Source organism: Mus caroli, unplaced genomic scaffold, assembly GCF_978045245.1.
Source record: "Mus caroli unplaced genomic scaffold, Mus_caroli_1 scaffold_16, whole genome shotgun sequence".
In the NCBI taxonomy this organism is placed as follows: domain Eukaryota; kingdom Metazoa; phylum Chordata; class Mammalia; order Rodentia; family Muridae; genus Mus; species Mus caroli.
In genome coordinates, this window is record NW_028227271.1 from 97886583 (window position 1) to 97909265 (window position 22683).

At 40.3% G+C, this 22683-nt stretch overlaps 1 protein-coding gene across 5 annotated transcripts in view; it reads right to left on the reverse strand.

The window, feature by feature from the left end:
* Window positions 1-1255: 1255 nt before the first annotated feature.
* The window catches only part of Fyb1 (FYN binding protein 1), a 141457-nt gene continuing 120029 nt past the window's right edge, over window positions 1256-22683 (reverse strand). For all 5 annotated transcript variants that reach the window (XM_029470073.2, XM_029470072.2, XM_085831470.1 and 2 more), the window contains 6 exons: window positions 20986-21052; window positions 17988-18087; window positions 17347-17509; window positions 8354-8387; window positions 6204-6235; window positions 1256-3721 (listed from right to left, as the gene is read on the reverse strand). In XM_029470073.2, coding sequence (XP_029325933.1) covers window positions 3699-3721; window positions 6204-6235; window positions 8354-8387; window positions 17347-17509; window positions 17988-18087; window positions 20986-21052 — 419 coding nt within the window. In that variant the 3' untranslated portion in view covers window positions 1256-3698. The remainder of the gene's footprint in view (window positions 3722-6203; window positions 6236-8353; window positions 8388-17346; window positions 17510-17987; window positions 18088-20985; window positions 21053-22683) is intronic.

Below are 22683 nucleotides of genomic sequence, written 5' to 3' on the forward strand. Positions count from 1 at the left end.
AGGGGTTGTTAGCAAGGCCCCTGGGGAGGCCTCAGCTGAACTTGCTCTGTGAATAAACAGTATGTTATCTTTTACCCCTTGTTATTCTCAATGGTTTGTTAGGACAGCCTGCAGGCATCCTGATCTCCGTACACAACGAGTGATGCTTTGCAGAGTACTGTAGTGGGAACCTCTGGTTCATCAAATCCCACACAATTGGAGGAATCTGAGGCATGTTGTAACAGCTGGCAATGGACCACTTGCAGCTAATGGAATGAGAGAGGAATGCTGAAACGGGTTATAGGTGAAGAGGTATTTGTTTTCGGGTTAAAAATTCAGCTTTCTTACAGCTGAGAAATGTTTTAGTATAGTTTAAACATACAGAGAAAAACCACTCACAGCAAGTTAAAGATAGGAAGGAAAGGAAGTGAAGAAAGAAGGGAGGGATAAAAGAGAAATGTGCCTAGCAAACACAGGAGTGGATGTTCACAGTCAGCTATTGGATGTATCACAGGGCTCCCAATGGAGAAGCTAGAGAAAATACCCAAGGAGCTAAAGGGATCTGCAACCCTATTGTTGGAACAACATGATGTACTAACCAGAACCCCGGAGCTCTTGTCTCTAGCTGCATATGTATCGAAAGATGGCCTAGTCGGCCATCACTGGAAAGAGAGGCCCATTGGACTTGCAAACTTTATATGCCCCAATATAGGGGAATGCCAGGGCCAAAAGAATGGGAATGGGTGGGTAGGGAAGTGGGGGGCGCTATGGGGGACTTTTGGGATAGCATTGGAAATGTAATTGAGGAAAATATGTAATAAAAATATTAAAAATTAAAAAAAATAAAAAAAAAGAGAAATGTGATAGAGGAGGAAGAAGAGGGAGAGAGGGAGGGGAGGGAAAGGGGAGGTAAAAGGAGAACGAAGAGAATGGATTTTGTAGGAACAGGCTCAGAGAGAAGTTGGGGGAAATTCGGTCCTTGGTTATGGCTTTGAATTCGGGTTGTGGCATCTTACGCTCTGAGAAGTCTGAACGTGGGTGAAGTTTTGGTGGTGGGAAGTTGAAGAGACTTGTACTTAGTTATCTATTTCTAAGACAGTAGGAAGCACTGTGTTTGGAGGTGCCAGGGGAGAGTGTGGTTATGAATAGGAAGCAGAATGAGACACACAGGGAGGAGGATGCAGATAGGTGTCTCCTGTAGATACAGAAGGAGCTAAGGGAGAGGAAAGCCGATGGCCTTCATATGGACATGAAACAGGAGGCCAGGTCACTTGCTGAAAAAGTATTTTATTGGCAGCTCAAAAGTCCACACACAATCTACAACAAAATCACATTTAGTATATTAAAATTAAGACCTCAAATATATATTAAATAATTTTTACACAAATTTCTCCTAGGTATCTGTCCATTTCCTTGACTATACATTGAATCTGAAATATTCTCTTGATCTAATTTGGGATTTTAGCATTGAATTGTGCTAATCTTAATCAGGGAAAATTACTGAAAAGGCAGGCAGCATATAATTTATATTTGATGCCAAAGCTACCAAATGGCCACTTTTGAGCCACGTCATATGTATCTACTGATACAAGGATTTATCACAAGGACACAGGATGGCTGATATGGCCAAACTACTTCCTACTCAGAGATGAGCTGAGATGAGTAATTCCCAACCCCGGAGACTCAGAGCCTGTATCCTATAAATTGAGCTGTAGATACTGCTGACAGTCTTTAAAATTTCAAACCACTTGGCTGGGCAGCAGCACACCTTTAGTTAGTTCCACCACTAGGGAGGCAGAGGCAGGTGGATCTCTGTGAGTTCAAGGCCAGCCTGGTCTACAGAGCAAGTTCCAGAACAGAGAGGGTCACACAGGGAAACCTTGTTTCAAAAAACAAAAAACAAAAACAGAACAAAACAAAACAAGACAACAACAACAACAAAGTAATAGAAACTCTAACCATTGGAAGGCTTTGGGCTATTTTTACAGATTTTTCAATCCGTATGCACATGTTCCTATATGTGAGAGGATATATATGTGTAGGGTCCAAAGGACACCTCAGCTCTTGTTCCTCAGGTGCTGTTCATTTCCTTAGAGATGTCTGTCCTTGGTGTGGGACTCAGCAATTAGGATAGATAGAGTGTCCACTGATCCACAGGAACCTCCCGCGTCTGCCTCCTCAGCACTAATATGGCGAGAACTGTAGGTCTCCACATTCGGTTTTCACCTGGGATCTGTGGATTGAATTCCATCTTCAAGCTTGCCTGCAAACACTTTTACCAACTGAGTTATTTCTCTATCCCAGATAATTTTTGACTTAAAAAAGAACATGTAATGGGGTCCCTCTTCGGAAACGCCAATGGACTTTTGCAGTTTACTTATATAATGTATTATTATTTAATCAGTGATTTCAAATAGAAAAACACAAAAGAACTTCTGAATTGTGCATCTGAGATGGAGGTAAAACTGTAAAAGCTTGAAGCTGGCAGTAGAAAAAAATGCTGGGACAAACTTAGTTGACTCGTATTTTACAAGAACAGTGGGCAAGTAATGAATATTGCCAAGGTTGCAGCATGGTCAACAATAGAACCAGCCTCAGGATTCAGTAATTTTAAAACAGTGTTACCTCATCTGTTATTGTCTTGGATGTTGGGGTGTTCTGTTTTGGATCACGGTGCTTAGTGTTCTTAGCATACAAAAGCCAATGCTTTGCAGCCTGGAAGAGGTGGTGAGGGACAGGTCTCAGCGGGGAGCACACAGGCTAAGCACTGGGAGCACTGGGATTTCTTGCCCTGTGTTCCCTCTGCTCAACAATTTTCTAGTAAAGTGGTTCTGCAGAGTGGTTCTAGTAAAGATCTGCAGAAGCAATTGACAGCAAAACACAAAACTCTTTCCAAGAGACTACACAGTAAAGCGTCACTGTAAAAGGAGAGCGGGTCTCAGGGTTCTTCCTTACGGTGTTCGCAATTGTCTGGTAGCCTCCTCCATTTCTCTAGGTAAGGATGGTATTTAAACAGAGCACAGAATTCAACGATGTGTGTACAGATCCACAGAAATAAGATTTTAGACTCTTGTACACAGGTTAATCTTAGATGTGCATACAGAGCAGAAAGCATGCTTATCAAATAATTAACATATGATTTCATAGTGAACAAAAAGGAACCAATTTGATACAAATGTTCTGCCAATTCTCTTGTCTTTCAGGCTTGAGAGGCACTTGCTCTGCCTATATTTTGGGTAGGTAATCTGATGACAAGTGAAGGCTGACTGCTTGTGGAATTGAAAGTCCCTTCTTTACATTCCATTTTCTTTATTTCTTTAAAGAGCGTATGGTGGAGAAGATTCTGCTGGTGGTCTAAGAGAAGCGCCGAAGCAAAATGGGATCCTTAAGCGGGTATGCTGGCTCAGCTTGATTATTTCAGCCCTTCGGAGGCTGAGGCAGGAAAAAGGCATGAACGACACAGTAAGAAACCCTTGATCACAACAACAACAACAACAACAGCAGCAACAAAAGAGGAGGAAGGAAGAAGGGAAGAAGCTCATTCCTGATCTTCCAACATAGTAAACAGAGTTCATTTTCCAGGTTTAAAATTTCAAAACTTTATAGAGATTGACATTTCATTTTGTACGTTCACATTTTTTTCTATAATACCCAAGAACATTCTAATTAAAATTCATGTTGGCCACTAAGAGGCGCAGTGGAATGAACAGAGCGGAGTGCTAGTCATTGTCATAGATGCAACCTGGAAGAAAAGAGAATATAACTTTAATTAAATTGGTTTTTAGATGTGCGTGTGCATATGTCTGCATGTGTGTGCAGGTGCGTATGCGCGTGAGAGTGGAGGCTGGAAGACAACCTCTAGTGTCGTTCTCAGGAGCCGTGTACTTTCTCTGAGACAGGGTCTCTCAATCTCACCAGTTAGGGAGAGCCCCAGATCTTCCTGACTCTCCTCAGAGGGCTGGGATTCTAAGCATTTACCACTGCCCGCCATTTTCCTAAGCACTTATCACTGCCTGCCGTCTTCCTGTGTGTTCCAGCGATTAGACTCAGCGCCTACGATTGCGACATAAGCTTGACTCCTGAGCCATTCTTCTAACTCCCTATTATGGTTTTGGAGGCAGGTCCTCCTGTAGCCCCGGCTGCTCTTAATCTCTATAGATCATTGAACAGGACTTTCAACTTCTGAGTCTCCTGTCTTCACATCCTAAGTGCTGGGTCTGCATTACCACATCTGGTCTTAAAATTTTAAATACAGATTATATATAACATACCTTAAGTGCTTCAAGTTAGAATTCTGAGTAATTCAATCTCTCCAGAATTAAGATGAAAGGAAAAAATAAAACTGGCTGGGCGGTGGTGGCACATGCCTTTAATCCCAGTACTTGGGAGGCAGAGGCAGGTGGATTTCTGAGTTCGAGGCCAGCCTGTCCTACAAAGTGAGTTCCAGGACAGCCAGGGCTATACAGAGAAACCCTGCCTCAAAAAAAAAAAAAAAAAAAAAAAACCCAAACCCAAAAAACAAACAAACAAATAAATAAAACTGGCTTATTTTACACTAAAATTGCTAAGTGAAATGCCATATATTTAATCTTCTCTATTTGCTAGTTTTATGCCAACTTGACACAAGCTAGAGTCATCAGAGAGGAGGGAGCCTCAGTTAATAAACCATCTCCATAAGATTGCCGGCAAGCCTCTAGGGCATTTTCTTAGTGATTGATGTGGGAGGGCCCAGCCCATTGTGGGTGGTGCTGTCCCTGTATTTTATAAGAAAGCAGACTGAACAAGCCATTGGGAGCAAGCCAGTAACCAGAACCTTTCATAGTTCTCTGCATCAGCCCCTGTGTCCACATTCTAGCCCTGTTTGTGTTCTTGTCCTGACTTCCTTTGTTGATGAACAGCAATGTGGACATGTAAAAGAAATAAACCCTTTCCTCCGCAACTTGCTTTTGGTACTGGTGTTTCATCACAGCAACAGTAACCCTAACTAAGCCACCTTCATTGATAATCCATTTTCGCCCACATCGGCGAAGAGATTTATTCTCCATCAAATGAGACTGAAGATTAATTATTCTGGCATCTCATCACCTTTGGAACTGAGATTCGTTAAGCATCAACAAGTATCACAAGCTTAAAAGACTAAAGGATCAGGGCTGGGGAATGACTCCATCTGTGAAGAGCTTGCTTGTAAGCAGAGAAAATAGGTTTGATCTCAGAGTTGATGTAAAAACAAAACAAACAACAACAAAACCTGGACCTGGGTGGTGCCAGGTATGGTGGTGCACATCTTTAATCCCAGTGCTTGGGAAGCAGAGGCAGGTGGATCTCTGGGTTCAAGGCCAGCCTGGTCTAGATAGTAAGTTCCAGGCCAACAAGAGCTACAAAGTGAAACCCGGTCTCAAACAAAGCACATGCACACATGCAACATGATGACAACTGTGCACGTTTTGTTGAGATTAATGCTTTGGGTCATCACTTAGAAACATCTGATGATTTTACTAGTGTTATTAATTATAAAATATGTGCCTGTTAATTGACCAGAGGTTTGCTAGTCTCCCATTTCAGCATTTGCCAACTTTATGGTGGTTCAATTTGGATTTGTTAATTTCATATTTTAGAGGGTGCAAAGATGAGTCTATTGCTAACTTCTTGAGTATTATTTCAGTTGGTGCAGAATGAGTGCTGCTAGTTTTAAAACCTGTTCCTAATTAATTGAACAAGAATGCATTTTTCTGTGATAAAAAACCAAACCAAACCAAACCAAACCAAACCAAACCAAACCAAAATCTTAACTCATGTTACAATACAAAATTTACCAAATACTTTTCCCTGCCCTCCAAATCTTCCCACTTCTTTCATGTCTTCCCTGTTCTGTTGATTTTTGACACAGGGTCTCATGTAGCCTAAACTTGCTCCCTAGTTTTCGTTGTGTGGTTAAGGCTGCCCTTGAACTTCTGATCTTCCTCTCTCCACCACCCAAGTGCTGGAATTACAAGCCTGAATCATCATGGCCATCTTATATTTTCTCATTCTGGAGAAGAAAAGTGCTTCTCTTTTCTTCAATTTCTTAATCTCATGCAAAGATAATCCCTCTTTCCCTACAACACCAAATCGTTTTCTGTCTTTGCATTTTTGAGAAACTTTGCATTCTGATCAGCTCTGATGGCTCTAATTAAGCTAGCCATCGGTTTTCACTGTTACTGTGGAGGGCGCTGCAGGAGACTTACCATCAGCGATGTCGTCATAGATTTCTCCATCACTGCGAACACAGAAAACCGTTTTTATTTTATAGAAAAGAGCTTCCCAACATTAACACACAGAAGAAAACAGCAATAATATAATTGCCACGCATCAGAAACACTTAGGTGGATGTAAATGGTGAGTCTGTGCAGGTGGATGTGCTAGGGGACAAAGGTTTTACATTCATCTCTGCATCATCCTTCGCTGGCTTTGTCGACTCCTAGTTCATTCTATAAACAGAATAGCAAACACATGCCTTGAGAGCACAGACCATGCCCTACTGTGAGCTTTGCCACGGGCTTAGGACATCTGAACTCCCTAAGAACTGGGTACCGAACAGAATAAACTGGATTGCCAAGGCACCACCCTCATCCAGAGACCTCAATCCAAAAGGGCAATGAATTTAAACAGCAAATAGTACAAGACTCATATTTTTACGTGAGTTTCAAGTATTCTACATTTTAAATGAAGGAAACAGTATTTAGCACAGAAAATGGCTATATCATTTGCGTGTGTTTCCAGTTACAATGTTTAAAGTTTAAAGTATTTAAATACTTATTATGGAATATATAGCCATTATGGAATTTTGTATAGTACTTACTGTGAAGATCACACCCACCACAGTAATTTTGGCTATGTTTATATTTTCAGGCTTTGCTTAGTCCTGAATCTTCATGAAATATTCTATTAACAAACACGGAGAGGCTCCCATGCTCTGGGAGACTTATAAAATATGAGTCAGATGTAAGCTTTGATTGTAAAAGTGTATGGTCTAATGAGCGATCTTTAAACAATAAAATCACATATTGTAGACATACACACAGTCTTGTGTAGGATGCAGTTCCAGGCATCGGAGCAGTGGACTAGTTGTGTTACTTTAGGGTAGACGTGTTCTTCTTCTTTTCCCTATCTCTGACTTTATTGTGGCGGCAGCAGCAGGCCCCTCCTTGTTGCCAAGCGTGGCAGATGCTATGAGCTCCCTATGTCTTCTGTTGGGATCCTTTCTCTGAGGTAGAGGGAGGCTTTGGCTAATGGAAAGCTGATGTGAATTCAAAGAGGACAGATTTTCCTGCTGTTTACTAATGCACGCCTTTTGGTAGGTACCAAACCAATAGTAACTTAGTATCCCTTTTCCATGTTCTCTCAACCATCCCGGGGTCATCACTGATGAGGATATGTTGCTATCTACAATTACACTCTTCTCATAAAATTTGCATCTTTCTTAGAACAAAGCAGATCAGAAATACTATGCCCACCACTGTGACACTGCTGACCTCCAGCAATAATGCCCACCACTGGAACATTACTGAATACTGCTCAAGAAGAAAAAACTCTTAGGATTCTTTTTTTTTTTTTCTCTGCTCTCTTCTGGCTTGCTGACAGTACTCGTAACATGCACGGTCCTATTCAGATGTGTGTGTCCTGTTGCTTATGGTAAATGGCTTGTGAATCCTTGGAACTTACATTATGTCAGTTTTACAAACATTTCTATTGCTGTGACACTCAGCCTGATGGTGGGGTTAACTTTATGCTGGGTTTCTTGGTCTTAGAACCTTAAAATATTTTGGAAGAGTCTAAGGGCTTAAGTACTAGGCTGTGACAGACTGTGAAATGGTCTTATTCATAAGAATACAAGAGTCATTGATTACTATCTCTTTTAGGGGGATGGGCATACTCTCAATAAGGGCAACATGATAGAGAACTATGTCTGGTGTGTGTGTAGAAAATCTTCAGTTAGAGGCTAAACTATGACATAATAACTGATGATATTAGTACCTAACACACAGACAGTAGTTGGCTCTAATTAGGTCAGTTCAAATGCTACAATAATTAGTAAGCAAAATACAGACATTAACAAAAAAGGTAGTGGCTTTGCACTGTGCACCTTCTGTGCTTGCTGAGCAGATGGCTCAACGTGTATGTAAGACTATTCAGGAGACAGCCAGGCTTCCTTCCTAGTTAAGACTGGCACTTTCAGCTTTGTTATTGGCATTATTAGATTGATACCAATGTAATATATTGTTTTCAATTTATTATGAAAGTCCAGATCATTGCATTATGGGAGCGATATTAACACTTTCTCCTTAAGGAAGCCATGGGAGTCTTTTAACAAATACAGTGATGAAAATGGCCTTACTTGTCCACCAGGTAACTCCGAAGGACATAACCATCTATAAAGGAAAAAGGAAATGCATTTTAATGACAGATACAGTTTTGAAAACATTTAACATTAACTACAGATAAAAGCCTTGAAAATATTTCATATTTAGTTTTGCAAGCTGAGAGACAAGTGAATAATTATGAGATAATATACTGAGGGTCTGAAGAGATGGCTCAGTGCTTAAGAGGTCCTGCTCCTTATCCATGGGATCCAGTGTGGTACCCAGCCACCACATCACCTGCTCCTCATCCACGGGATCCAGTGTGGTACCCAGCCACCACATCACCTGCTCCTTATCCACGGGATCCAGTGTGGTACCCAGCCACCATATAAACAGCTCACAACAGCCTCCAACTCCAGGGCCTCCAATACTCTGTTCCAGCCTTTGCAGACGCCCACATACAACACACCCATACAGACACAGACACCCACACAGATACATACACTCACAGACACCCACATACGACACACCCATACAGACACAGACACCCACACAGATACACACACTCACAGACACCCACATACGACACACCCATACAGACACAGACACCCACACAGATACACACACTCACAGACACCCACATACGACACACCCATACAGACACAGACACCCACACAGATACACACACTCACAGACACCCACATACGACACACCCATACAGACACAGACACCCACACAGATACACACACTCACAGACACCCACATACGACACACCCATACAGACACAGACACCCACACAGATACACACACTCACAGTAATAAAAATAAAAAAACCTTTAAGACGATAACATGGACTAACTACATGTGTATAGAATGTGCACATAGAGGAAATTGATCATGTTTCTCTACTCTATTTCTTTTTTCTTTTTTTTATTAATTTTTAAAGTCAGCCTAAAAGGTAATTTTATGACAGTGTTTTCACACATGTGTCCTCACACTTTTGTCTAAGTTATTCTCTTCTCTGGCTACATCCCCTGTGGCCCAGGTCCCTCTCTTGATGGTTCCCTCCCTCCTTCCAAATGGTGGCCCTTCCCACCTCTAAGGTTGCCCTTTCCCTTCTCATCCCCTTCCTCGCCCCCTCCCACATACACATTTAGACAGAGGTTCCGCGTGTGAGAGAAATCATGCAGAGAAACTTGTTTCTTCAAATCAGACTTACTTTGTTTAATATAATCATTTCGAAGTCAGAGGGCAGCTGGCAGACATCCGTTCTTTCCTCCCACCATGCGAGTAGTGGGGATTGAACTCAGGCTGCCAGCAATTGAAGAAAGAAGTGTGTGTGTGTGTGTATACATACATACACATATATATACACACACAATTATAAACTGTTGATTAGGATTGCTGATAAGTTTTTCTAACATTAAATGTTTCCATTAAAAAAAAATCTCCAGAAGATTACGAAAAATAAAGTTCATGAAAGGAAAATGTAACCACCTTTCTGGAAATTAAAGATTATTATTATTTGCTGATGCTTTTAGGTAATTTGCTTTCAATTAAATTACTTTTAATTTAAAACTCATTTACGATAAAAATTTGCAGGCCTGGTTAAACCACCACTAGCTGTCCTTTATGTAATCAAGTTAATAATTCATAACACACAGCTTAATTATCTCAACTTCATGAACTAATTCTAAAAGCTATATTCTCTCACACTCCTAAGCTTAGTATCCCCCCTCCTGAATGTCCTTGCTCAAGAGTTCGAAGTAACAGCTTTCTTCTCTGTTGAGGACTCCTTTATAGATGCTATTGTTAAAATCCGCTCTTCTCTCTGCCTCTTGCTGTTTCTTTGTGTGTGTGGGAAAGGAGGGAGGGAGATATCAATGACTGTGAATACTGAAGAAAGTTCACTCAGGTAAAGGAGGTCACATGTGGGGGGAGGCTGTGCTACTCTACACGAGTTCCACGATGACGTGATAATTTAGGGCTTGTTAACTATAAAATCTCTTACATAGTGTTTTTATGGGATTAGTGAATTTTAACATAGCATAGGCTTTGCTGTCTAGCGCTCTCAAGTGCTAAGACTTGATTCTATTCCAGGATGGTTTGTGATAGTCTCAAAACAAATGACTTACCACGAATTGTTACACAATCCTGGCAGTATAGTTCTTAGACGTCATTTTTTAATGCAGGGAGAAAAATGTTCTCTGTATTCACATGGTATGCTACCAATATGAGATATTCATAGGAAATATGAAAAAACTTTCAGATAACAAAACAAAATCATGGTCATGGTGCAGAACAGCCTCTCTGTTTAGCCTTACGTTATCATGAGCACTGATATTCCTGGGATTCTCATGAGTCACATCAAGTTGTCATTTGGAAGCCTTCTGCTCACAGAAAAAACAAAAACAAAAAAACCAAAAAAAAAAAAAACCCAGTGCCTTGTACAAAAGTCTTGAAATGCATGGTGTGGTAGAGCAGTTAGCAAAATTACCTCCCCCACCATTTCTACTAGTCACTTTCTTCCTAAAATGTTTGCCTACCACCTTGTCTCAGGGCTAACAACTCACCTGTGAGAAGACATTGGAAATATAGAGTTACCAAGGAAATAGACAATTGCTTGGAAAAATTTAAATAAACTTTATACTGTATTTTCAGTTTTTCCTCAATCAAATGACTGCCTATTATTTATTTATTTGTTTTATTTGCAGAAAATAAAATTAAGTAACTGTTCGTCTCCTGCAGTTAAAAACATATAATCATATGGTGTGGACTTGTCCAGACAAGTGAACTGATGTCAGACTTGAAGGGATATGAAACACAATAAATGGTATGTAATATTGAATGTAATTTATTATTTTGGTTTTCACAAAGATAATCTATCTTCTTTTTTTCTCTGTCTCTTCTGATGGTTTCTGAGATTTCCTATTAGAATGACTTTAAACAATCTATCTATCTATCTATCTATCTATCTATCTATCTATCTATCCATCCATCCACCTATCTATATATCCATCCATCCATTTTGTTTTTCAGATGAGTCTTCACTATGTTTACCAAGATTGCCTTGAACTCCTGATTTCAAGTGATGTTCCTCAGTCAGCCTCCCAAGTACTGGGGTGTTAAGTGTGTGCCACCACAGATGGTCCAGATTGACTTTTTAAGTTCCTAAATACAATTTTTTTCCAGTAAGCATGTATTGTTAAAACAAAAAAAACAAAAACAAAGAAATGATCAACTAGTTATGTGATGATATCCAGCCATTTGAAGTTTCCTCCTCCTCCTCTTCCTCTTCTTCTTTCTCCTCCTCCTCTTCTTCTTCCTCCTCCTCCTCCTCCTTTTTTGGAGAAAGTTTTTCTCCAGTGACAGGAGGTGGGAAAACTCTCAGCTTATGAGCATCAGATTGTAGAATGTGTGTAGATATTAGCTAGTGTTTTAAACATTTGAGAATCTGCCAGAAATATATATTTAAATGCCAGTGCCTACACAGTTCACACTTGTAGAATTCAGTGGGTGAGACCCAATTCAATGTGACAATATCTATACCAGAGACTTTTGCTCCACACAGTTATGCTTTAACCTCTCAATTGCTCAGTCTAAATCTTAGGTTGCCGACTTTTCTGATAGGTTGAAGAAAATTGGGAGTGAGTAAAACATTAGTCATGCTGGTGATGAAGTACAACAAGTCATGGCTGGTCATGAGAAGATGTAAAAATAAGGAAGGAACCTTATTCAGAGTCCTTAATGATATACACGCTGACAGGGCAAGCCAGAGGACTGTCTGCCAACCAGTTAAAGTATTCAGCAGGTGTTGTTGCGACTGTTTATGTCAGACTTTTATCTGGGTCTTAGGCTAGAACTCTAAGACCAAGACTAGAAATCTTTTGATCAAGTCCCGCTCAAGGTGAGGGGCATCATACCAGTGAGGACAATCCAACATCAGGAACACTTCACTGGAGTTCTGCGACAGCTCAAAGTCTAATGAGAGCAGCAGGTTGGTGAAACAAGCCACTCAGCAGTGGAAGCAGTGTCATAGAGGCGAAGGGGAGATTCACCAGGCTTCAATGGCTAGGAGCAAGGATGCTTCCAGTTTAAGAGGATGATTGAATTGATCTCAATGGACGATGAATGCATTCCAAGTTAAATAAAGTAACTCAGTGGGACTGAACCGGCATACTTTATTCATGGAATGCCATGTACTTTGTATTTCTGGATGGCAGTTCTAGATAGCAAACTGCACTTGTCCATGGATCTCGATCATGAAGGGCATCTATTGTATGCTTGCCTAGAGATTGGGTGTTCTTGAAAATATTTTGTTAACAGGTTAGCAGAGAAGTGATTGGTAACACCATTTGTGGTGACCTAGGTGAGAAAGAGTTAAATGTCTATGGTAATCATTCCAAGTCCTAGTGAATGTATAGAGAATAGATCAGAAATTAGGGAAATTAAGAATTGTCAAGGATCCAGGCCAAAGAAGGAATTAACAAGAAAGAAATTTCATAAAAATTAAGAAAAGCAAGAAGTTTGAAAAGGCAAAAGGTGAAATTAAATATGTGTAGGCATAATGTTATTGTGTACCATGTAAAGTCCATTCTTGTGTTATTTAAATGCTGATCTCTCTATCCTCACATCTAGTTTCAATCTAGACACTGCATTTTAATGCTTATGTGCTTATGTCAAGAATCTCCTGTCTCAAGATTGTGTAAATAATGCTTACCATTTATTCTCTGTCTTGTCAATAAAAGATGATTACCCAATGGCTGGGCAGAAGAGAGAATAGGATGGGACTGGGAGTTCCACCAGGTAGGATCAAGGGGAGTGAGGGAGAGGGAGAGGGAGAGGGAGAGGGGGAGGGGGAGGGGGAGGGGGAGGGGGAAGAAGGGGAGGGGAGGAGAGGAGAGAAGAGGAGAGAAGAGAGATTGAACCACAAGGAGTGACAAAAGGAGTTCATAAGAGTTCAGCTGAGTCAGTCTCTAGATGGTCATTACTTCAGTGTCTACTCCACACTTTGTCTGTATAACTCCTTCCATGGGTGTTTTGTTCCCCCCTTCTAAGATGGATAGAAGTATCCACACTATGGTCTTCCTTCTTATTGAGTTTCATGTGGTTTATGAATTGTATTTTGCATATTCCAAGCTTCTGGGCTAATATCCACTTATCAGTGAGTGCATATCATGTGTGTTCTTTTGTGATTGGGTTACCTCACTCAGGATGATATCATTCAGATGCATCCATTAGCCTATGAATTTCATAAAATCGTTGTTTTTAATAGCTGAGTAGTACTCCATTGTGCAAATGTACCACATTTTCTGTATCCATTCCTCTGGTGAGGGACATCTGAGTTCTTTCCAGCTTCTGACTATTATAAATAAGGCTGCTATGAACATAGTGGTGGAGATCTATCCCATAAACAACCACCAAACTCAGACACTGTTGTGGATGCCAACAAGTGCTTGCTTACAGGAGCCTGATATAGCTCTCTCTTGAGAGGCTCTGACAGTGCCTCACAAATACAGATGTGGATGCTCACAGCCATCCATTGGACTGAACATAGGGTTCCCAATGAAGGAGCTAGAGAAAGGACCCAAGGAGCTGAAGGGGTTTGCAGCCCCATAGGAGGAACAACAATATAAACTAGCCAGTACTCCCAGAGCTCCCAGAGACTAAACCACCAACCAAAGAGCACACATGGTGGGACTCATGGCTCCAGCTGCATATGCAACAGAGGATGGCCTAGTTGGACACCAATGGGAGGAGAGGTCCTTTGTCCTATGAAGGCTCTATGCCCCAGTGTAGGGGAATGCCAGGGTCAGGAAGCAGGAGTGGATGGGTTGGTGAGCAGGGGGAGGGAATAGGAGGAGGGTGTTTTTCTGAAGGGAAACCAGGAAAGGGGATAACATTTGAAATGTAAATAAAGAAAATATCCAATAAAAAGAGAAGGAAAGGAAGAAAGAAAGAAAGAAAGAAAGAAAGAAAGAAAGAAAGAAAGAAAGAAAGGAAGGAAGAAAGGAAGAAAGGAAGAAAGGAAGGAAGGAAGGAAGAAAGAAAGAAAGAGAGAAAGTTAGTTCAGCTGAAGCTCAAAAGGTCCTAAATGCAAAGGCACTTCCAAGACAGTCACCATCTCCAGCAAACATGCAATCTCAGAATCATCCTTGTCAGGATTAAAGGCAAAGGCCCATTGAAATTCTGAATATGTTTTAATAGTATGATGTATCCACATGTGTACGTATTCAACTTTCCAAGCTCTAAAAAGTCCAAAACATATATTATATGCCACTGTTTCAAGGCAACCTCAATAAGTAGATCCTGGATTTTTAATTCTGTCTATAGACCTCTGTTTAGTAATTGATCCTTGACAATATAAATATAATATCTAGTCTGACCATGTTGGTTTATAGCTGAAGCCTTTTAATCTCTATGGGCTGCCATTTTAATTTCTTAATCTTTTGAAGATTTCTTTCATCTCTTGGTGTTATTGTAAATTCTAGATTGAATTATCCTGAAGGTTCCCTATTTTGATTCAAATAATCCGCCAACCTCTGCTCTATGGTCTCCAATTTACCAGTCCATCTTCCATTCTTCTCCTTATCTAAGCCTGTCATGTTTTTGATCTCTCTGAAAAAGGATATATAAAATTGCAATCATTGTTGAAAAAATAATTATTTTAAGCTAAGTATGGCAAAATTATACATACTCCAGATCTTAGTTACTCTGGATCTCCTTTTATTAATTTTAAAATAGAAAAAAAATTTTCTAACTCTCCCCTTCCCTTCTAAAATCCAGTGGTTTTTGTGTGTGTGTGTGTTATCAGCTGTGCTGTTTCATTGACTTTTAAGAGATTCAAAGTCAGAAAAGTATTATTTAGTCTATCCCTGGGATATTCCTTATCTCCTGTCTGTTCTCTGAGCATCGCCTTTAAATCTTTGTCAGATCCACAGTGGCCTGACTCGAGAACTGTAAACTACACCGGAACAGTCTTCATTCTGTAACGTCCACAGTGTTGTTGAATTCTAGTGGACATAGACGCCTGAGCATCATTAGCTTTGATGATCAACAAGACATTTCCAAGGGAGAGCAGAAGGGCTCCGTTAGATATGATGGATGGATCACCAACATGTGTCAGCGTGAAGTGCTCTCCAGCCCCAGGACACCACACTGCTGGGGCAGAAATAACCCAGAAAGATTCAAACAGCCAGTATTTGGGGTCCACAATGGGGAGGTAGCCAGTCCCAGTCATTAGAAAAGGATTAAGAGTAACCCACCGATAACTTCCAAAGCCAAATAAATAAACCTTACTCTGCGTCTCTCACCCATTTGTAACCAGACCGTGATAAGCATGTGCTGCTTTGAATCTGCTTGGCCCATAGGGAGTGGTACTTTTTAGACGTGTGACCTTGTGGAGGAAGTGTGTGACTGTGGGGTGGGTTTTGGAGGTCTCCTTCTATGGCCAGGCCATTGCACAAGAGACCCTCCTTCCAGCTGCCTAGAAGACAGTTTCTTCTGGTTGCCTTTGGATTAAGATGCAGAACTCTTAGCTCCTCCAATGCCCCATCTGCCTGCGTGCTACCATGCTTCCTGCTATGATGATAATGGACTAAACCTCTGAATCTGTAAGCCAGCTCCTAATTAAATGTCTGCCTTTATAATAAAGAGTTGCCTTGGCCATGGTGTGTCTTCACAGCATTGGAAAACCTATCTAAGACAACATAACTTATTTATTTTACAGATGTGCACAGTAATTCAATCCTCCTGGAATAATACTCTGAAAGGCAGTCTCAGATGTTCTGCTAATATTAAACCATTTTGTTCTATTTATGGAGGGCTTTGCTCTGGCTTCCAGAACTCTCTATAAGATTGCTCAACATCCTGAATACCTTTACACCTCCCTAGGAGCAGCCTTTAACCTTCTGTCTAATCTTCTGAGTACATACCCAGTTTGCTCACTACCTGGGAGGACAGTAACTGACAGGGGTCACATCAACATTTAAGTTTAATGACTCAGGAGCTGATAGTTTGATAGTAGTACTTTCCTGCCCGCCTTCTCTAACCTTCTTGTTTAAAATTTATTTTATGTGATTTCTAACTATGTATATGTGCATGTCTGTGTGGAGTTATGAGTACAATAGTGAAGATTCCTGCGGAGGCCAGAAGAGGATGTTGGCTCCCCTGGAGCGGGGGGGGGGGGGGGGTGTTACAGTTATTTGTGAGCTGTCAGATGTGACTGCAGGGAGCCAAACTTGGGTCTTCTAGAAGAGTAGTAAGACCTTTTAACTGCTGAGCCATTGTCTACCATACACTATAGTCATCTTTAAAAAGAGGAAGTCAAACTAAAACAAAATACAACCTAAAGAATGCCTTTCTGATAAACAAAACACATCCTACTGGGTGGGGTTAGGGTAAGAGATTTACACAGTCATCCTGTGGAGATAAGACTTTCAGGCCGTCTAGAAAGGAAGCAGGTATCAGTGAGCTTAGAAATCACAAAGGTATCAGTGAGAAAGCTTACAGATGTGTATGCAATGTTTCCACTGGCATTTTCAAGCCTGTGTTCTGCCACTGATGGCGCTCACAGCCTCCACTGTGGTTTTAAAAAGATGGAGGAACACGGAGATTGGGAGAATGTCTTCCCCAGGGAAGAGCACAGCAATTGGTTATCCAATACCAAATGATCATTCCTGAGCAGGTTACACACACACACACACACACACACACACACACGCACGCACACACACACCAACAATTAAAGAAAAAGAGGTCGTGAATGAGAGCAAAGGAGGATACAAGGAAGAAATTGGAAACAGAAAAGATGGGGGTGGGCGAAAAGATGTAATCATGTTATAACTTAAAAAGGCCCCCAAAGACATTAAAGTAGAATTCATCAATTTCAGTATAGCAGAAGCTCCAGTTTCTTAACATGTCCTACAACTCACAAACCACAGAGCAAAATGAGTTAGGAGAAAGGCAGGACCGCTGTAGCCGGCCTGGCTGTTGTTAAAGGCACAGGGTGGTGTCTGCTGTGACTTACATTTGCCCTCTTCATTCCTGCAGAGAACTTTGGTGTCATCTGTGCTTTGTATAACTTCGAGTGACTCCCCAGGTTTTATCTGCAGATCTCTCGCTCCCCACTTTTTAGAGGTTAAGGAGGATGCAACTTTAGTTGAATATAGAACTCGAATTTCACCGTCGTACTGAAAAAGGTAAATATATTCACATTAATGATACGAATTATTATAGAAATGTATTGACAAATTTACTAAGAAGGGTTTCGCTCTACACATGCATGTGGAGGGTTATCTCAAAATTGTTAATCAATACAGGAAGAACTATGTTAATTATGGTTGGGACTATGACTTGGACAGGGACTCCGAGCCTGTATAAAATGGTGAAAACAAGTTAAGCACCAATATGCATTCATTTGTTTCTGTCTGCTTTGTGACAGCAGACACAATGTGACCAGCCCCATGGAGCTCCTGCCTTTGTGATTTCTTCATAGTGAACAGTAGCTTAGAACTGTGAGTCAAAAGAAATCATGGCCTGTTCTTCAAGATGCTATCAGGCTATTTATCACAGTCCCGTGACAATAACTAAGCCACCTCAAACCTCACCAGCTTCACATACAGATACTTAAAGGTTTACATACTCTGAATTGTATTAAGTATTACACACCTTAAATTTTTTCCTGAGGTCTTTTTCTTCCTTTTCTTGCTTTTTTAGCTTCTTGGGATCTTTCTCTTCCATTTTTGCCCTTCCAACACTCATTCCTTGACTAGGGTGACAGAACACAAATCAGCCAATACTTTGACAAATAGCAAAGAATAGATCAGAATAGAGATTTAATTCTTAACATTAAATTTTAAATGTTTTCTTTTTGTTACAGGGTCTTACTGTATTCACTGTATACACATAGACCAGGCTGGCCTCAATGTTCACAAAGATCAATCGGCCTCTGCCTTCCAAGTGTTGAGATTAAAGGTATGCACTACCACACCCAGCATGTAATAATAAATTTTTGGCCAATATTGTTTTTAACTCAGTACTTATCATTATAACCAATAATGTCTTTCTGACAGATAGATGTGGTTCATGAAAATAATACAAGTGAGTTAAACTGTAACCAAAAGGCCTACTGTTATATTAGACCAGTGCTTACATTCCATGGTTTCATGTGGTTAGACCTACATTTGAACCCTGTACATTTTTCTATCTCTCTCAAAAATTGAGTGACAGAGATAATGTTACTAAAAAGGCTCAAAACTGCTTTTTAAAAGAACATAGTTTTATGACTTATGAAATGTATCTATCTTTCTATATTCACAGCTAATTAAATTGGAGTTATGAGGGAGAAGACAGAGTTGAGCGGGAGAGCACTCACACATCACACACCTAGACTTGATCCACACAAGAGGAAAATAAAACAGAAATAAATGGAGAAGTCATGGAAGAGAGGAAGTGTTGGCTAATGAGAAGCATGTACATAAAATTACTATTTTGATATCGTGAGGGAACATCTTAAAGACGGTAGCTAATAGTCGATCTTCACCTTAGCCATCTCATTAAGTTGCTCATTAGAATATAAAAGTTGAATACAGACAACTAGAAAGACATGTGAATTCCCGTAGAAGGGAGTTTTTAAAGAAAGCACTAGAATAGGTGGGAAGAGTGAAAATTTGATATTGTTATTAATTTTCATTGGTTACCTAGAAAAAATTGTCTGTGATCTTTTGAAAATGTTTGATTCGTTTTATTTTTTAATTTTTAAAAAATATTTGTCTTGCTCATTGCGAAAAGAACTAGGACCATTATCCACCTCATGTCCTGCATCTAGCCCCAGGAGACTTTCATGATCCGAGCATCGGTGGAATTGCTGGCCCAGATTAGCTGTCTGGGATGAGCTGAGCATGAATGAATGCTGAATATGCACCACAAGCTATGTTTGAAAATAAATTATTGCAAAATAGGATACTGTGTTTAAACATAGAATTGTTTTTAATTTCTGAAAATAAACAGTGGGTAAGGGGGGGGGGGGAAACCCAACAGTCATATCTGGTCAAGTTTAATCAGCTGGCGTTTGTTTTGCTCCAAGAAAAGGGCCAGGATGTGACTCTGGGTTCCCGGAGAGCCAGCTACTGGGATGTGGGGGTTTCTAGAGTAATAGAAACCAGAAAATTGTATTAGAGCTCATCAGAGACAAGCACAATGCCCATGTGCTGAGTAATATTAGAATGAGTGGGTCACTATGGGGAGACGTTCCCTTCATAGGCAACGAAAAGGGAGGGAGTCTTCTTCCATCTTTCTTTCTTGCTTTGCCTGTAGGACTTGTGTGGACCGCAGCATATTTTGCCTTCTGCTTCTTCGATCTTGATACTGTCTGTTATTCAGTCAAATTGGCTTAACTGGTAAAAGTAAATACTTGACATCCTCTCATGCGTTCTTCGGTCCATCTCAGCAGGCTCAGCTCGAGTCAGTAATGCTATGTGCGCCCGCTAACTTGTCAACTCTACTGTCTTTTCTTTTCTTTCTTCTTTTTTATTAGAAATTTTCTTTATATACATTTCAAATGCTATCCCAAAAGAAAGTTCCCTATATCCTCCCTCGCCCTGCTCCCCTACCCACCCACTCCCGCTTCTTGGCCCTGGCATTCCCCTGTACTGGGGCATTAAGATTTATTTATTACTGTATCTAAGTACATTGTAGCTGTCTTCAGATGCACCAGAAGAGGGCGTCAGATCTCATTACGGATGGTTGTGAGCCACCATGTGGTTGCTGGAATCCAAACTCAGGACCTTCGGAAGAGCAGTCGGTGCTCTTAATCACAGCCATCTCTGCAGCCCTCTACTGTCTTCTCACTCATCTCTTTCTGGGGTACACCACCAGAGGTTTCTAGCTTTTGTACACAAGTCACCTCACATAGTTATTCAAAAAGTGAGCAAGTGTTCTAGCACATTACATTCTACCTCCAAAGGCTTCCCAAAAGATCTTCTTTTTATCCTCACTGGTCTTAGGTACCTTTCATACACCTTAACCTGAAAGTTAAACATAAATCTTGGGTAAACTGAAGTTATTATTCACTCTTAACTCAAAAAAGGAATTGGCATAAAAATTTTGAGAATCTAATGAACTTGCGAACAAAAAGGACATACATTAAAGACCTCTTAAGTAATAATTTTCTTTTTTTTTTTTTTTTAACCAAGAAAACCATTGGTGGAGGACAGGGAAGAAAATGGTTGAGGGATGGCATAGAAAGGAAGCATATTCCAGGGGAAAGAAGTCAAGGAAAAGGGTAAAAATAAGAGAGAAGACGAAGCATTGAAGTGACTTGTGAGCAGAATCTCAAGTATATGTTCCCAGTAAGTGAGTGACTACAGACAGCAGTGAGTCACCAGCAGACAGCAGACCTTAGTCAGGAAACCAGGGGCAGAACTAGTGTCTGGGGTCAGAGGAAGGAATGAAGAGGGGCAGAGGAGAGACAAGAGATGGTTAGGATAATTTGCTCACAAACAAGGTGAGAGGTGTGATCAGAAACAGGCACAGCTTTAGAAAGGGACAGCAGAGCCCACACAACTTCACACAGCACACATACACCACGCTGGATTTTTACTCCTGGTCATTGCTGTTGAGCAATCTCCTTGTCAACACTTCAGTGCAAGGTAAACAGTTTAATGACCTCATCTCTGCAGGTGGAGGAGGGAAGTCTGAGGCATCCACATCATCGTAAACTTCTTCTCCCACATCTAATAAGAGACAGAACATCAAATATTGAAACATGGTCCATTTACACTCTGATATAAACATTCAGTGATGTTACTGTAAACTGAAGACTTCCCATAGCCAGTAAGAGATTTTTCTGGATACATTTCTACTAAAGGTATTATCTACTTTTAAAGGAAGGAAGTAAGGGAAGAAGGAAGGAAGTCCTTACCATCCTGAATGTGAATATTCAACTTCAAATAATCAGTGCATAAACAAACTAACAATGGAAACCAGTGAATATGATTACAACTATCATTATTTGGGGGGAAAACTTGAAATAGTGCTATTACTCTAAAATTCCACAAGTATAGTTAGTGAAAGATTAGTAGGACTTCAGAACAGTGGACAAAGAGGTCAGCACTCTTGGGCACTGGCAGTATTCTACATACTATGGAGTGTTCTTGCACTCATCCAAATCTATGTATGTATGTATGTATGATCTATGTATTTATCTATCATCTGTCATCTAACTCTATCTATCTATCTACCTATCTACCTATCTATCTATCTATCTATCTATCTATCTATCTATCTATCTATCCATTCATCTTGCTATCTGTATCATCTATCATCCACCATATCCTTTTTGTGATTTGTTAGGTATTAGTTTATACCCTACAGTGATAGTATAATTGTACTGCCTTCAAAAACAAATCTCATTTCTATAAATAGTATACACCAAGTGATAAGAAATAGCAAAAACAACATTGATAGAAAGTAGCCATGAGCTGGGCTAGGTAGTGGTGGCTCATGCCTTTAATCCTAGTGCTCTGGAGGTAAAGGTAAGTGGATCTCTATGAGTTCAAGGCCAGCCTGGTCTATAGAGTGAGAGCCAGAACAGCTAGGGCTACAGAGAGGAACCCTGTCTTCAAAAGCAAAAATGAAAGCAGGCAATCAAGCAGGAAGGAAGAAGGAAAGAAGGAAGGAGAGAAAGAAAGAAAGAAAGAAAGAAAGAAAGAAAGAAAGAAAGAAAGAAAGAAAAGAAAGAAAGAAAGAAAGAAAGGAAAGAAAGAAAGGAAAGAAAGAAAGGAAAGAAAGAAAGGAAAGAAAGAAAGGAAAGAAAGGAAGGAAGGAAGGAAGGAAGGAAGGAAGAAAGAAAGAAAGAAAGAAAGAAAGAAAGAAAGAAAGAAAGAAAGAAAGAAAGAAAGAAAGAAGTAGTTATGACTGGTGTGGTGAACTGAATGAGAGTAGCCCCTATGCCTGTTTTATGGCGTTCTGGGGATCAAGCTCAATGCTACAAACCGAGCCACATCTCCAGCCTGACATACTCTTAAAAACATATTTACAAATTTAAGTAGATAAATTCTTTAAAAGCCCTCCAATATTTTAAAGACATTTTATTTTATTCAGAGCAAAATTTTTAAAATTGTTAGAAGATCTGCCCTAGCAGAATTTTAAAATGACTGAAATTGTACCAAGATGAAAGCTTTGTACCATTTTCCCCCTCAAGTTCAACACAAGCATATGAGTTGAAAAGAGGCTATCTGGAAGTATCTGGTTGTATGCCTTCTGCGTATTTTTACACATATATATCAAGCACGGACTGAATTGGGGTGGGGCCATGGCTCACATTAGGTATTGTATTGGGTAGTTTTGTGTCAACTTGACACAG